At 42.0% G+C, this 17,388-nt stretch overlaps 1 protein-coding gene across 1 annotated transcript in view; it reads right to left on the reverse strand.

Annotated features, from left to right (window-relative positions):
• Positions 1–1,897: 1,897 nt before the first annotated feature.
• The window catches only part of camk2a (calcium/calmodulin-dependent protein kinase II alpha), a 32,459-nt gene continuing 16,968 nt past the window's right edge, over positions 1,898–17,388 (reverse strand). The window contains 15 exon segments of the mRNA XM_051937605.1: positions 1,898–7,825; positions 8,445–8,673; positions 8,757–8,851; positions 11,282–11,357; positions 11,453–11,501; positions 11,900–11,940; positions 13,250–13,292; positions 13,466–13,549; positions 14,278–14,400; positions 14,693–14,811; positions 14,814–14,945; positions 15,785–15,887; positions 16,021–16,093; positions 16,547–16,612; positions 16,957–17,011. Of these exon segments, the coding sequence (XP_051793565.1) occupies positions 7,822–7,825; positions 8,445–8,673; positions 8,757–8,851; positions 11,282–11,357; positions 11,453–11,501; positions 11,900–11,940; positions 13,250–13,292; positions 13,466–13,549; positions 14,278–14,400; positions 14,693–14,811; positions 14,814–14,945; positions 15,785–15,887; positions 16,021–16,093; positions 16,547–16,612; positions 16,957–17,011 (1,292 nt within the window). The 3' untranslated portion in view covers positions 1,898–7,821.

Raw genomic sequence — 17,388 nt, forward strand, 5'->3', positions numbered from 1 at the left:
CTGTCTTTTCTCATTTTATTTTCTTTTTATTCCAATTTATTTTTATTTTTATTTTACTAATTTCATATTTTACTTTATTTTCAGAGCAAGACAATGGTGACAGGATAAATGTAATGTTAGAGGGTAAATGTAGTACCAGGTGGTAAATGATGGTAGGATGTACTGCAGTAAACCTGTTTTCTCTGACGTATTCCATGATGTCAGTAAATGTAGATCAGCTGTAGTTCCTGGTTCTTCCACCAGGTGGAGCCTCTTCCTGTGTAACCAAGTTAAAGATTGTTTAAGGTTTTTATTTTTTTAAATAACTCTTAAATAACCCTGAAACAATCTGAAAACAACTCTTAAATAACCTTAAAACAACCCTTAAACAACTTGAAAACAGCCCTTAAATAACCTTAAACATCCCCAAAAACAGAAAACAATTGTGAAACAAACCTTTAACTAACCTAAAAGCAACCATTAAAAAACTCTTAAACAACGTGAAAACAACCTTTAAACAACCCAAAACAACCCTTAAGAAAACCCTTAAACAACCTGAAAACAACCCTTAAATAAACTTTTAACTAACCTAAAAAACAACCTTTAAACAACCCTTTATCAAACTTTTTACTAACCTGAAAAGAACTCTTAAACAACCCTTAATTAACCTGAAAACATCCCTTAATTAATCCTTTAGCTAACTTAAAAACAACCCTTAAATAACCCTTAACCTAAAAACAACCCTTAAGGAACCCTTAAATAACCTAACATTGCTATTTCAACCTGAGAAAAGTCATATATATATATATATATATATATATCAAACATGGTGGTGGCAGCCTCATGGTTTGGGCCTGCTTTTCTTCAGCAGGGACAGGGAAGATGGTTAAAATTGATGGGAAGATGAATGGAGCCAAATACAGGAGCATTCTGGAAGGAAACCTGTTGGAGTCTGCAAAAGACCTGAGACTGGGACGGAGATTTATCTTCCAACAGGACAATGATCCAAAACATAAAGCCAAATCTACAATGGAATGGTTCACAAATAAACGTATTCAGGTGTTAGAATGGCCAAGTCAAAGTCCAGACCTGAATCCAATGGAGAATCTGTGGGCAGAGCTGAAGACTGCTGTTCACAAACGCTCTCCATCCAACCTCACTGAGCTCCAGCTGTTTTGCAGGAAGAATGGGCAAGAATTTCAGTCTCTGGATGTGCAAAACTGATAGACATACCCCAAGAGACTTGCAGCTGTAACTGCAGCAAAAGGTGGCGCTACAAAGTATTAATGCAAGGGGGCCCAATAATATTGCACACCCCACTTTTCAGGTTTTTATTTGTTAAAAAAGTTTAAAATATCCAATAAATTTCGTTCCACTTCACGATTGTGTCCCACTTGTTGTTGATTCTTGACAAAAAATTAAAATTTTATATCTTTATGTTTGAAGCCTGAAATGTGGCAAAAGGTTGAAAAGTTCAAGGGGGCCGAATACTTTCACAAGGCACTGTATGTCAGGGTAGAGACTGCGATTTGGTAGAGTTGGAGTCTCTACCAGTAGAGACTGCGATCGTAATCTCTACCAGTAGAAACTCCAATCCTACCAGTAGAGATTTGTCAGGGCTAAGGTTAGACTTTTAAGGTTAGAGTCAGGGCAGGGGTCAGATTTAAAGTTCCATCTCTACTGGTAGGATTGGAGTTTCTACTGGTAGAGACTCCAATCGCAAACTCTACTGGTAGAAACTCCAACTCTACCAAATCGCAGTCTCTACCCTGACATATATATACACACACACACACACACTAGTGTTTTAGAATGAATGTAAATATGTGAAGGAAGGTGCGTCTAGTCTGAACTTCCTGGAACCTTCTCATTGGACGATTGAATGAAGCTGCAGGTGAGAATAGACCAATCAGACGGCAGCATTTGACCACCTCAGTTTATTTACAGAAACACTTTGAACACGAAGAAGAAGATTAAAACGACTGAAAAGTTCAAAAGAAGACATTAGAAAGCCTCTCTCTCACTCACGCTCACAGTTCCACACCGAGCATGCAGCAGAAACACCACAGCAGAGTAAAAAAGCCCCAAATCGATTAGTGATCGCTGATTATTGGTTCTGCAGAGCGACCGGACGGGAAACAGCATGTTAGCCTCCTAGTGTTAGCAGCTAGCTATGCTAATGTGTTCTCCTAGTGTTAGCAGCTAGCTAACTATGATAAGAAGTCCTCCTAGTGTTAGCAGCTAACTATGCTAACAAGTTCTCCTAGCGTTAACAGTTAGTTATGCTAATGGGTTATCCTAGTGTTAGCAGCCAACTATGCTAAGAAGTCCTCCTAGTGTTAGCAGCTAACAAGTTCTCCTAGTGTTAGCAGCTAACTATGCTAACAAGTTCTCCTAGCGTTAACAGTTAGTTATGCTAATGGGTTCTCCTAGTGTTAGCAGCTAACTATGCTAACGGGTTCTCCTCCTGCAGGTGACAGGAAGTCCCTCCTGGACCAATGACATTAGCATTATTAGTATTCTAGTGTTAGCAGCTAACTTTGCTTACTGGTTCTCCTACTGTTAGCAGCTAACTATGCTAACGGGCCATCCTAGTGTTAGAAGCTAACTATGCTAATGGGTTCTCCTCCTGCAGGCAACAGGAAGTCCATCCTGGACCAATGAGGTTAGCATTATTTGCCTCCTAATGTTAGCAGCTAACTATGCTAACAGGTTCTCCTCCTGCTGGTGACAGGAAGTCCGTCCTTCTGTTTCCCGTCACGTCAGTAGAAAAGCGTCCTGTACTGAGCGCGCTCAGAGCCGCAGGCGAAGGTGCAGAACATAAACTTCCGACCTGCTGAGTCTTTAGCGTCGTCCGCTAAAGAAGCTGTTGAGCCTCACAGGAACAAACATCACAGCTGATGGAGAACGTTTCAAATCTACTGGTTCAAGCATAAACACCAATAAAGTTGTAAAAAAATGACATCTCAGATATTCGCAGGAACGTTTTCCCCGGAGATTTCCACTAAATACTTTCAAGTGTCGTCAAAGGTCAGAGTGAGTTTAGAAAACACGGATTATCTACGGTAGAAAACAGCCATTCACTCACAGCGTCCCCTGGAGTCCCGACGCTGCAGCTCAAAGACTAGGAGGCCGAAAGACAGGAACTATAAACAGAACCAGAACTGGAGAACGTTCTACGTCAAATAATCCATGTAGAAAACCCTAAAACATCAGTAGTTGTGTAAATGTTCTTGTCCTGAGACCAAATCTATAAAAACTAGGAGAAAAGAATGTTTGAAATACCTTTAAAATAACAAAAAAAAGTCTGGAGTTCTTCTAAAATCCATTTTTCTCTTGTCCACCCCCCTGATGACTGATCTGTTACTCTAATAAAACACAATCTAATTTAAATCTACTGTTTTTTGGTTTTACTTTTCATTGATCTCTCTGTAATTATGAGAACATTCTTTAGTCAACATCCATCCATCCTCTATCCACCGCTTTATCCTCACTAGGGTCATGGGGGGTGCTGGAGTCTATCCCAGCTGACTCGGGTGAAGGCAGGGGACACCCTGGACAGGTCACCAGTCTGTCACAGGGCTACATATACAGACACACAATCACACTCATATTTACACTTACGGACAATTTAGAGTAACCAATTAACCTCAGCATGTTTTTGGACTGTGGGAGGAAGCCGGAGTACCCGGAGAAAACCCACGCATGCACAGGGAGAACATGCAAACTCCATGCAGAAAGATCCCAGGCCCATCTTTAGTCAACATAACTTTTTAAATAATTATTATACATTGAACGTATCACACAACATGTTAGCAGAACCTGTTGATGACGTTTTTGCCGTTTTGTGTCACATTTTGTAGTTTTGGTCGTTTTCATTGTCAGCCTTGATTGAACGTCTCTCTCTACCTCATATTATCAGGATCAGACTCATTCTTTGGACTGTTTTCCATCAGTGGTCAGCAGTAACAGCTAGCTAAATATCTAGCTTCTACTGCTGAGAAAAAGATCACATTAGCATGGATTAGAGTAGGGTTAGCAACAACACAGAAACATGGAATAAAAATGAGACAATCAGTACCTATTATTGATCAATATGGAGCAGAAACCTGCTTTATTTTCAGACCTGTCCTCCAGTTCTGGAATGACCCCAGTGATGAGAACAGCTGCACTAAAACACCAAAGCCATTCGACGTTCGGCCTCCTGGACTTTGAGTGTTGCCGAGCAGGAGCCAAACGGTGCCCAGATGTCGAGTAAATAAAAGCAGCGGTGAAGCGACACATTCAGCGGTTCACACTCTAAAATACTTCTCATACTAACAGAAGTCAAAAAGCTCATAATGCACAAAGTGGATTCACACAACGCGAGCAAGTCCGATCCAACATTACAAAGCTTCCACATACAAACGCGATATATCAGAGTAATAACATCCCAAGTCATAGTAAGAATCAGATTGTACAAAGTTCTACATTCTCCCGACGGTAAAAAGCTGCTTAAAGCCTCTGAGACGAACACAACGGCTCAAAAGTTGCAGAATATCAAAGTCCGCGGTGTTGGCATTTTGTTAGCTTGTGGCTAGCAGACACCACTGCTCCCAATGAGGGATGCTAGTCACGCTAACCTAGTCCGAGTCGGAGCGCGAAGCAGCCAAAAAACACAAAACACAAAGTCAAGTCCAGCATGCAGTAAAATCACAGAATCTGTACATAAATAAAGACTGAAGAGGAAGAAAAGAAGCTGCAGAAGTCCAGCGATAGCCAAACAAAACCTCATATCTCCTGAAGAAACACCGAGACTCTGAGCAGGTTAATATTTCACTTCACAATCCAAGATGCAGCTTTAATGTTGAAGGTTAAACTCTGAGTTATTAGATCATTAAGGCTCCAAAAAACAACAACAACAACAAAAACCTGGCGGAGATATGAGGTTTCACACCGCCGACACCCCGACACAGCGGGAGGCCGGATATCAGCAGTACGGAGGCCCGGAGGGGACAAACTGGTCAAAACTCAAACCTCTGAAAGTGTTCAGCTTCTGCATTAAAAGTTCAGATGGTTTCAAATGTTTTCTGTCGTTTTAATCGATACACAGAGGATGTTTTTGTATTGATTAAAACCTGTCAGTGAGTCTGGTCACTTCTGGGACTCCGTACTTTATCTCAACAGACTCTGGTCAGACGGGTGATTCTGATTGGCTGTCTGAGCGTCATGCGAGTCTTTTTTTGCCGTTTTAATGTGAAAATTCTAAAGTTCAAGTCAGTTTGTTCGTCCCCCAGAAACAGGTCAGTTGATGAATTCCCGTCTAATTGTCATGTTTTCCTAAATTTAAAGTTTGAAATGATTGAATTTATTTTGGATTCTGAAACTAAACGACCTCCATTTTCCTGAGCTCCTTTATTTTGATTTACTTCTTCCTCTTCCAGTAAACTGCCTTCTGTTAAATCTCTCTGTAAACTCTGAATGATAAAGTTTCTTCTCCAATGAAGTGCAGGCAGACAGCTCGTTAAGGTTCCTTGTTAATGTACTTCGTTAAGGTTGCTCGTTAGAACGGGGTAGGGGGTTCATGGAAGATCTCAGACAGCAATGGAAGCCTCTGGCGCTCCGATGGAAGCAGAGAGATGAGCGTCCAAACCTCATCACTTGTACAATTTAAATATTACAGAGAAAGAATCTGAGAGTCCAGGAGAACCTGAATCATCTCAAGATCACAACACCTGAAGATAACTTTTACATTTATAGTGTCTGAAAACTTTTATATTTATAGCATCTAGTGCGAGATGAACTGAGGTCAAAAACGGTTATAAAAATCAACAGTTTGCTGCTTTTCAAAGAATAATTTCAGATTACAGAAATGATTTATATTTCAGTGTTAAAGCCAAAGAAAACAGATATTAAAACCGCAAGCAGCGCTGAATGGTCCAATTAAAGCTGCAAGTAGCGCTGGTCGGGTCCTCGCATCCTTGTGGCTTGGCTATCCCACGCATGTCCACCTGGTGGCACTGCAACTGAGAGTGTATGTTGGCCTATGGATGTGATCAGGATTGGAGTCTGATCACACATGTAAAGTTTGAGGCAGATTGGAGCATGTACAGAGTAGTTACGCAGCACTTCCGGTTCCACGGCAAAACGTCAAAATTCCACCAGCCGTCAGAATTTTGTGGAGCATTTCAATAAGAACACCCATGCCTGCTGTACATCCTGGCCAAATTTCAGCTCTGTCGGGGTTACCGTGTTTGAGTTTATAGCTTTTGAAAATGTGCAAAAATTGGTCCAAAATATGACACATACTTCAAAATGGTCGACTTCCTGTGGTGTTTTGGGCATGGATGTCAAACACACTTTCGTGTATCTTGATGAGTTCCATATGTGTACCAAACTTCATAAGTCTAAGTCATACATACTGGTCGTAATAAAAGTTTGAAAATTTGCAGGGGTTGCTATTGAGCCATTTTTTGTTCACATGTGTGCCATTCCCGTAAATATCAAATTTATTGTCGGTCCTGATGTGTGTGCAAATTTACACGTGTTTTTGAGTATTTTTAGGCCACCAAAATTACAATTCAAAAGACGGACAAAGACTGAAAAAGACTAATTAAACCTGCAAGTAGTGTTGAACGAGTCCTTGCATCCGTACTAGTCAGCCAATCCAATCATGTCCACCAGGTGGTGCTGTGACTGAAAGTAGATTTCGACCGATGTACCTGATGAAGGCCGGACTCTGATCACACATGTAAAGTTTCAGGCAGATTGGAGCAAATTTTCAAGAGTTTTCAAATATTTTTAGGGCCTCAAAAATGTCTTTCTTTCTGCGGACGAATAAAGTATAATAATAATAACGTGGTGCTCGGACCGTAAAAAATAAGCCCAAGGGTTTTAAAAGGGTCTGAGGCTGAGGGTAATACTTGGACTCTAATGATTCATGACGACTGGTGAGAATAAAACACGAAGTCTGCCTAATATTTAGCTGTTTGAAACGGATATTTTACTGTTTTGTGGTAATTATTCACATTTAAAACGTTCCGTTAAAGATGTAAAAAATGAAAATATTAAAACATCATATAAAAACTTGGAGTTTGTTCTGGTTCGTCTTCTAGTTGTGATCATGAGATAATCGATTATTATTAGTGACAGGGGCAACTCCTGGACTCTGCAGATAAAAACAGAAATGTTGAAAACCTTGTATCTCCCAGAAGACTAGAACACAGAGCCCACACTTATTATTGTTATTGTTAAAGAAAGTCAGTTTTAGCTGATTAAAGGTGATTTAGGTGAAGCTAACAAGCTAGCTAACGAGATAGCTAACGCTCGAACTAAAAGGTTAAGTAAGAACTAAATGTGACTTTGAGTCCAAACATCTGAAATTAGCAGTTTTTCTACTTTAGTTAACATCATGTAAATCAGGCTAACAGTTTTCCCCTGTTTCAACTGTTTACGTTAAGCTATGCTAACCACCTCCTGGATGGCCAGATGTTCATGCTGTGGTGTCAACAGATGTTTGTCCTGCTTAAACCTCCTGAACCTGCAGAGGAAGAAAAGCTGGAGATACAAGGTTTCCACATGTTATTACCATGTGTGCAGCTAGACTACAACAAAAGATTTGATTGGCTGATCATGAGGGGGGCGTGGCTGACGTTCAAACGAGCTGAGAAGGGGTTGGCAAGTTGATTATTGATTGATTGATTGATGATGTGGTTTCCGGCCCGTCGTCTCCTCCGCCGTTTTGTTCTCATCAATCTTCTCAAACAAAATCCGGATTGGTTGGTGTCAGACGCCTGGCCTGCTGTCAATCAATCTGTAGTCAAGGCGACGGTGGCCCCATCAAAGCCCCGCCCACTTTGGAAGTTAGCTGGAGGGAAGAAAGAAAAAAAAAAGATTGGTTTCCATGTGAGAGAAACATTAGAGCTTCAGCAAAAAGAAGCGAGAACTTATTGGATCTTCATCCGAGTTAGGGTTGTCATTTTGTGTCTTGTTTTTGTGATTTTGTGTCTAGTTTTAGTGGTTTTATGTCCAGTTTTTGTCATTTCCGTCCTCCAGCAGTATTCCTAAAGAATGGGCAGAGCAAAGCTATGTCCTCTCTTCTATTTTCCATCTTTTCATCCATTGTCAGCCTTGATTGAACGTCTCTCTCTACCTCATATTATCAGGATCAGACTCATTCTTTGGACTGTTTTCCATCAGTGGTCAGCATTAACAGCTAGCTAAATATCTAGCTTCTACTGCTGAGAAAAAGATCACATTAGCATGGATTAGAGTAGGGTTAGCAACAACACAGAAAACATGGGATAAAAATGAGACAATCAATACCTATTATTGATCAATATGGAGCAGAACACTGGGAAAGAAAAGCTTCATTTTGAAACTTGTCCTCCACTTCTGGACCCTTAAAGTCTCTGGTGGACTGCTGCTGTGGGAATCTGAGATGTATAGTTTAGACTTTCAGAACATATCGGTGAAGCGTCTCTTACTTGCTGAGCGTGGAGGCGGAGCCTGAGCGGTGGAAATGGACAATCTGCCACTTTCCGTCGCGGCGATGCCACACCCTGGTCTCCTCTGATTGGGCGGTGCGAGGTGTCCCGTTGGCATCGATGTACTGCGTCACTCTGATGTAGGCAATGCAGGCGGCCTCGTCGCCCACCAGGTGGATGTGCGGGTTCAGGATGGTGGTGTGGACTGGCTTGCTGTTCTTGGACCACACTGTGGACAGAGACAGACGTTACCTGGACAGGTGGACGGACTCTCTGAGACCGAGACAACACGAGTTGGAAGGTTCAGCTCACAGTTCTCAAAGTAGAAACGGTGGAAGTCCAGGCCTTCGACCAGATTCCCCAACGCCTCAGGCTCGAACGCAGTCACAGCCGGATCACACATCTTACTGAGGAGTCGAAATGACAGATTTTATCTTCATATAAGATCACTGATACCAAAATCCAAACTGTCACCTCAGAGTAATCAGATTACAGTTAAACGATAGAGTTTATACTGGTACTATGACTCCTTCTAGACCTCATGATTAGTGGTACTATGACTCTTTCTAGACCTTCTGATCAGTGGAATTATGACTCCTTCTAGACCTCCTGATCAGTGGTACTATGACTCCTTCTAAACCTTATGATTAGTGGAGCTATGACTCCTTCTAGACCTTCTGATCAGTGGAACTATGACTCCTTCTAGACCTCCTGATCAGTGATACTATGACCACTTCTAGACCTCCTGATCACTGAAACTATGATTCATTCTAGACCTCCTGATTAGTGGTACTATGACTCCTTCTAGACCTCTTGATTCGTGCTACTATGACTCCTTCTAGACCTCCTGATCAGTGGAACTATGACTCCTTCTAGACCTCCCGATTAGTGGTACCATGAGTCCTTCTAGACCTCATGATCAGTGGTACTAGGACTCCTTCGAGACTTCCTGATTAGTGGAACTGTGACTCCTCCTCTACCTCCTGATTAGTGGCACTATGACTCCTTCTAGACCTCCTGATTAGTGCTACTATGACTCCTTCTAGACCTCCTGATTAGTGGTACTATGACTCCTTCTACACCTCCTGATTAGTGGTACCATGACTCCTTCTAGACCTCCTGATTAGTGGAACTATGACTCCTTCTAGACCTCCTGATTAGTGGAACTGTGACTCCTCCTCTACCTCCTGATTATTGGCACTATGACTCCTTCTAGACCTCCTGATTAGTGCTGCTATGACTCCTTCTACACCTCCTGATTAGTGGTACCATGACTCCTTCTAGACCTCCTGATTAGTGCTACTATGACTCCATCAGAGCAGAACTTTAAATGTCATTTTCATCTTAATAATAGGTTGTATTTGTGGTTGTTGGTTAGATTAATTAATCTGTTGTTCTACTGAGAAGTAATGTGTAACCCCTGTTAAAACTCCATTTAAAACCCCATTAATAATAATAATTAATAATATATCTGTTGCCTCTATATATTTTCCACCCCTCCGGGTTGTCGCGATACTAGGCGCCGTCTCGCGGTAACTCGAGTGTCACCTGATGCACGTGAATCATGTGACTATAGTGTTTTTAATCATGGCGGGCGCATTCAGTGGTAGGCATTGGGGGAAACACCTCACTGGGCTTTTACAGGTCGGTAATACTGAAAAATAACTCCTCTAAATGATTTGTCTGTATATTCTGTGCCTTACCTTTACACGCTTCTAATTGTAGATGATTATGAGCGAGATCTGCCGTCCATTACGAGCGCGATGTGCAGTTAGATCACCTCGAGTTGGTGAGTGTTTGTTTGAAGCTAACTGCTATCTGTGGTCCGTCTATTCTTAGCAGTCAATGCTAGGCTAGGTCAATGCTAACTAATGTATTTTCAATGAGCAGCTGCTAGCTGTTTGTTGCGCTAGCAGTAGCATGTGGATATTCATATTGTGGTTTGTACTGTCATTGTTTTTACGCACAGTTACTCACTTAACCACAGTTCTATGAAATGTATCTTATTGCAAATGATGAATGTTAATATTTATAGTGTCAATAATACACTGTACTCATTTATTAGTAGTTTAAGAGCTCTTTAGACAGATATTTGTGTACACAATTGAATGATTAACTCACTGGTCCTGTACTCACACAGGCCGGGTTTTTTTAAGATTCCAATGAACTACTAACATATCGATGGCGAGCTGAGCCCAGGAACCAAAGCCCTCGAACCAAAGTCTTCAAATAAAGCTCTCAGATCATCTGGTGCGGTAGGAGCTGCACAGCCCATATCCCCATTGCACTCACTCCACTCACACTCTAACTAGTTGCTTGTCACCAAGCAATATGGACTCATAAAGACTCTTCAAGGACATTTACATTCTACTTAAGCCTACAATAAGTCGGTACATGGACTCTGGGAGGGAATTTGGGATTTTGATGTATATTGGATTTGAATTATTCAACCTGTTTAAGCAATTGCACTGTAAACTTGTTACCTCTTTTTACTATGGTCATGACCAAATTTCACTGTAAATACTTTGCACTTTCAACAAAATAATAACATGTTTATCGTTAACCCTTTCTGCTGTCTTTTATTATACTGATCGACAACCTCTTGGAGCGAGCTTAAGTCTTCTTTGCTAGTCTGATTAACCATCTCGCCCAATCCACCAAATTAGTATAGGAAGTCAATCTATATAAACCTGTCCCGCTCTAAAATATTTTTGGGTGTTTTGCCTAGTAAATTTAGTGTGAGTGCTACAAATGTGATTACTGTGGCTGATTAGAATCATGTGTGGCAGTGATGTCATAGACAAAAGGACAAAAAGGAATTGAAGCGTGTAACATACGTGTAGCTCTCAAAGTCTCCGTTGCTGATTGCCTCAATGAGCTGCTCAGTGACTTTAATGATGTCCTGTTTCCTCACTGGCAGAAAGACATGTAGACAGACAGGCAGACAGACAGACAGGTTAGTGTCCTGTATTTCTGTTTCATAGCTCAGAGTGGCTCGGTGTTCGTACCTCTGGTGTCTTCGTCTTCGATCGTGGTGTTTGTGCTCTCAGATGATTCCTGCAGCAGAATCAAGATGATGACATTCAGTAAAACTTTTAGTCATTTTGTTTTCCTCTAACCCTGTAAACAAACTGCTTCCTGTTTTATTTCTGCTGTTCCTGGACAACATGTGAAGTTATTAAAGCTGCTCTACAGCCTGCTATAAACTGTCATAAACCCATTATCCACTGACAGGTACAGTGTTTTCATCCTCACCAGGAGGTCCTCTACCTTTTAAAAGTTTTAAAAATGTCAGCTTAAAATTCAGCAAAAGTAGAGTCACTGAAAGTTATTCAACAGTGATTAAAAATGAATCCATGGTGAGTAAAAACAGGCCAGCAGTGACTGAAAAATGAGCCACAGTGAATTAAAATGAGGCAGCAGTAAAAACAAGATGCTAATAATAATGACGTTACCTTGACGCCGTCGGCCTTCTTGTTGCTTCCACTCTTTCCTCCTGAACGAGGGACGAGAATGAAGAGAGACAGAAGCAGCAGAGTCAGAAAGAAAGGAACAAAGGCAGCGAACAGGAGGGACGGCATTGTACCGGCAAACCCCAGACCCAGAACCCAGCAGGAGCCCCAGAACCAGAACCCAGCAGGAGCCCCAGAGTTCAGCTGTATGTGAGTCACTGAGAGCTCAGGACTAATTTAGGATCAACTCCAGATAGCTGGAGTGCAGAAACTCTGCTCACATTCCTGACCAGAGCCACAGCTGCTCATTCCTCGACACACAGACCTGGTTCTGAAGCAGCAGCAGAGGCCCTTAGTTTGAACCAGGGTGCCTCCTAGTTTTGGACCACAGCACCCCCTAGTCTGATCCATGGCGCCTCCTAGTTTTGGACCACAGCACCCCCTAGTCTGATCCATGGCGCCTCCTAGTTTTGGACCACAGCACCCCCTAGTCTGATCCATGGCGCCTCCTAGTTTTGGACCACAGCACCCCCTAGTCTGATCCATGGCGCCTCCTAGTTTTGGACCACAGCACCCTCTCGTCTGAACCACAGCGCCACCTAGTCTGAACCACAACGCTGCTACGCTACATCTACCAAACTCCACTCAAAACCTGTCAATCTGAAATATTTAGTGCAAATCCGAAGCTGGAAACTGCTTTTCAGTGCCCCCTTGTGTTGATCTCTTAGATATTAGCAGCTACTAGGCTCTGTTTTAATAAATCTTTTATCTATGACGTGGTGTTCATGGAGCTGACTTTGGTTTTCATCATTCAATTCAATTCAATTCAATTCAATTCAATTTTATTTATTTATATAGCGTCAATTACAGTCAAATCATCTTTGCTGAGTTTTATTCCTCTAGTGTCAAACCAGAATCTGATTTTCATCAAAGAACAAACAAGATTCAGTCGATTCATCAGGATTCTTGAATCACGTCTTTTTTCATGACATTACCACAATGTAAACAGACTCTACTGAGCATGTGCAGCGGGTCACATGACCAGGGAGCTGCCTCGGTGGTTCCCCTGCTAACTTTAGACAACAGCTGCTGCTGCGTGCGCACACACACACACACACACACACACACACACACACACACACACACACACACACACACACACACACACACACACACACACACACACACTCAGTGCTAACCCGTTAATTGTCAGTAAGCTGGCAGCTGATTGGAGGATTTCTCCAGTTAAATCTCTGCTACTGAAACACAAACCTGCAGGTCAAAGGTCAAACCTGCTGCCACAGGTCATGTGACACCCCGACAGCCAATACAAAGAAGAGGCAGAAAACTTACCGGAAAAATTTCTGGTGGCCAACATGGTGGTCAAGATCGCTCCCTGGAGGAGACGAGAAGCTTCAGTCAGAAAAATATTTTTAAAAAATAGAAAGAAAGAAGAGCAACGAGACAAAAAGACGACGAGACACAAAACAACCAAAAAGAGACAGAACAACTACAAAGAGACACAAGACAACCAAAAAGGGACAGAGACATGAAAGTTAAAGTTTCCACCTTTAGTTTTCTCCTGGCGTTGAACTTTTTCAGACACTCGACCGTCTCCTGTCTGTGCATACAGGACGCCACGGTGGAACGATGCTGGGAGGAAGAGGAGACAACATCATCATCACCATAACCATCATCATCATCATTACCACCATCATCATCACCATCATCATCATCATAATTATCATCATTACCACCATCATCATCACCATCGTCATCATCATTACCATCATCATCATCATCATCATCATCATCATCACCATCATCATCATCATTACCACCATCATCATCATCACCATCATCATCATCATTACCATCATCATCATCATCATCATCACCATCATCATTACCACCATCATCATATTAATCATCATCACCATCACCATCATCATCATCATAATTATCATCATTACCACCATCATCATCATCATCATCACCATCATCATCATCATTACCACCATCATCATCACCATCATTACCACCATCATCATCACCATCATCATCATCATCATCACCATCATCATCATCATTACCACCATCATCATCATCACCATCATCATCATCATTACCACCATCATCATCATCATCATCATCACCACTATCATCACCATCATCATCATCATTACCACCATCATCATATTCATCATCATCACCACTATCATCACCATCATCATCATCACCACCATCATCATCATCACCATCGTCATCATCATTACCATCATCATCATCATCATCATCATCACCACTATCATCACCATCATCATCATCATTACCACCATCATCATATTCATCATCATCATCATCATCATCAGTTGACCTACAGAGATCCAGGGGTGTTTTAGTGCTTCAGCTGCTGTGATCCTTTTAGCTGGATTGATGGTCAACATCTTATTAATGAGATCTTTGGCTTCAGGAGTCACTGTGTCCCACTCTGGAGAAGGAAACTAGGAGACCAGCAGGAGACAATGAGAGGAGATGAGGAGGAGACCAGGAGGAGACAAGGAGATAAGGAGGAGACAAGGAGATAAGGAGGAGACAAGGAGATAAGCAGGAGACAAGGAAGAAACAAGGAGGAGACCAGGAGGAGGCAAGGAGGAGACAGGACACAACAAAGAAATGACACGAGGAAAGTATAAGGAGTCAAGGAGTCAAAGCCCCGACCACAACACACCCACTGGCCAATGATTGAGCTCCATGCAGGTGAGCAGTGACATCATGTGGAGTCATGTGACTTACGTCGTAGGCTCCAGCTTTGATCTGCTGGTAGAGACGATGCTGATCTTCATCCCAGAACGGAGGATAACCGACCAATAGGATGTAAAGGATCACACCTGGGGGGAAACTATAGTTACACACCTGAGAGAGGACAACACAACCAGCAGGACGGAACAGAACACAATCTGACCACAGGCCCAGAGGTCTACTGCCTTCCCGTACGGATCCTTCCTCAGAACCTCCGGAGAAAGGTACCCAGGAGTCCCGGCAAAACCTGCCGGCACATGATGAAAAATGTGTTAAAATCTGCATAACGTCAAGGAGAACTTCATATTAGGTCATGTTGGTCCTCAGAACTTCACTAGAAACCAGTTGGAATTCTCCTTCAGATTCTTGAAGATGTTCCACCTTCATCCAAGGTTCTTCTTCATTCCTAACTGACTGATGAGGAGTTAAGGAATATAAAGCTACTGCAGCTCACATGGCTGAAGGTCCATGAACCACCAGGACTCATCTGTTTCCAGGTGAGTCCTGGTGGTTCATGGACCTTCAGCCATGATAGAGCTCTCCTGTATAAAGGTCTGTGTTCTCCTGTAGTTTATTTTTCCACTTAAAGGTCTGTGTTTTTCTGAACATCAGTCAGTTAGAACCGATGAAGAACCTTGGAAGAAGGTGGAACGTCTTCAAGAACCTACAAGAGAAGTCCAGTTGGTTTCTAGTGAAGCTCCTCTGATTCTCTGAAACAATTTTAACACCAATAGATGATCTCAAATAAAAACAATATTGATGTTCATTAACAAAGAGTACATTTAAATAAATAGGTAAAATGTTCAAGTAAAAGAAATAGCAATAAATTAAAAGTCAATACTAAAGTAAACAAAAAAAACCCCAATGACAAATACAGTACATCGAATTTCAATTTAAAAACGTGAAATTTCAATTTAATGCAAATGTATGCAAAAACCCCCACTCAAAACATTAAATCTAATAAAATCAAACAGATGGAGGTGATTCTGCTGGAATAGAAAAGAGCTGCAGTAGCAGTACAACTCTAAGATGTACTGCTGAAGTACTACTGCAGTGCACCACAGTAGTACTGCAGGAGCAACTTACCGAACCATGCCTGCTGGTCTCCCTCCACCTCGATGGCGAGGCCAAAATCAGCCAGTTTCACCGCCGCTCCTTTCGACTTGGAAGCCAAAAGCAGGTTCTCTGGCTGGAGACACAGAACACATGCTAGCACGCTAACTCTCATGTGGATTACATGAGAAATGCTAACAATGCTAAGAGGAACTAAACAGCGTTCTAGAGCTCTGCTCAGAACTCATACAGCTGAAGCTCACAGATACCTTCAGGTCTCGGTGCACCACGCCCATCTGATGACAATGTAGCACCGCCTCCAAAATCTGCTGGATACAGTGGCTGTTCAGATAGAGGGTGGAGGGTAGAGGGGTAGAGGGGTAAAGGGGTAGAGGGTGGAGGGTAGAGGGGTAGAGGGTGGAGGGGTAGAGGGTGGAGGGTGGAGGGGTAGAGGGTGGAGGGGTAAAGGGGTAGAGGGTGGAGGGGTAGAGGGTGGAGGGGTAGAGGGTGGAGGGTGGAGGGGTAGAGGGTGGAGGGGTAAAGGGGTAGAGGGTGGAGGGGTAAAGGGGTAGAGGGGTAAAGGGGTAAAGGGTAGAGGGGTAAAGGAAGGAGAGTGGAGGGTACAGGGTGGATTGAGAGATTAGCAGACTTTGTATCAGGATGATTTACTGGAACAAACAGCAAATGTTGAATAATCAGTGACTAATCAGAGCTGAAGGATAACAAGGAGCAGAAACACTTTGATTCTCTGCACATCAGAAACAGTCACATCAGAAAAGTGAATCAAGGTCTTACCTGGCATCAGCTTCACTGTAATATTCTCTGGCTACAATATCTTCAAATAACTCTCCACCTGTTACCCTGAGAGACACAACACAACCATGAACAGCTGCAGACAAAACTCATTCAAAGTCAACGAAAACATGAAATCAAAAAATCACAAAATAACATATGTACATGTCAATCAGTGTAAATCAGCATTTGAAAAATAAAAATGGTCCAGTTAGAGTAAATGCAGATACAAATACAGACACTTAAAAAGGCAGAATAAGAAAAGAGTTAAAAGATGTTTAAATAGTGGTGTTATGTTGTGTCTGAACAAGAACTTTATTATAATGTAGAAGCATAACAGTAAATTCATCATGTTTCATTGTACTGAATAGAATAGAATAGAACAGAATAGAACAGAACAGAATAGAACTCACAGGTCAAAGATGAGGTAATGATGCGCCTCCTCTGAAATACTGTCATGTAGTCGAACTGAAAGACAGAAACAGAACGTTACTACACACACAGCGCTATGGGGATGCTATGAGCTATGCTAACAGTTGCTAAGCTAGGCTAACAGCAGGTGAAAGAGAGACAAGGACTTAAATAAATTTCAGATTGTTTAAATAAATGGAAGAAGACTGTATTAGTACCTACAACAGCTCAGACTAAAGTGGCTGCTCCATGCCCACAGCAGGATGGCGCTAAAGATCACAAATACACCAAATATGACACATTATTCTGTAATTTAATAAAAAATGAAGGGTTTTGACATAGAGCTATTTATGGGGGACTTAAAGGAATTTCAATGATCAGAGCGTAGAATAAGTAATAAAATATATTAACCCTTTAGGTGCCACAGTTTTTTC

The sequence above is a fragment of the Acanthochromis polyacanthus genome, chromosome 17, assembly GCF_021347895.1.
Source record: "Acanthochromis polyacanthus isolate Apoly-LR-REF ecotype Palm Island chromosome 17, KAUST_Apoly_ChrSc, whole genome shotgun sequence".
NCBI lineage: Eukaryota > Metazoa > Chordata > Actinopteri > Pomacentridae > Acanthochromis > Acanthochromis polyacanthus.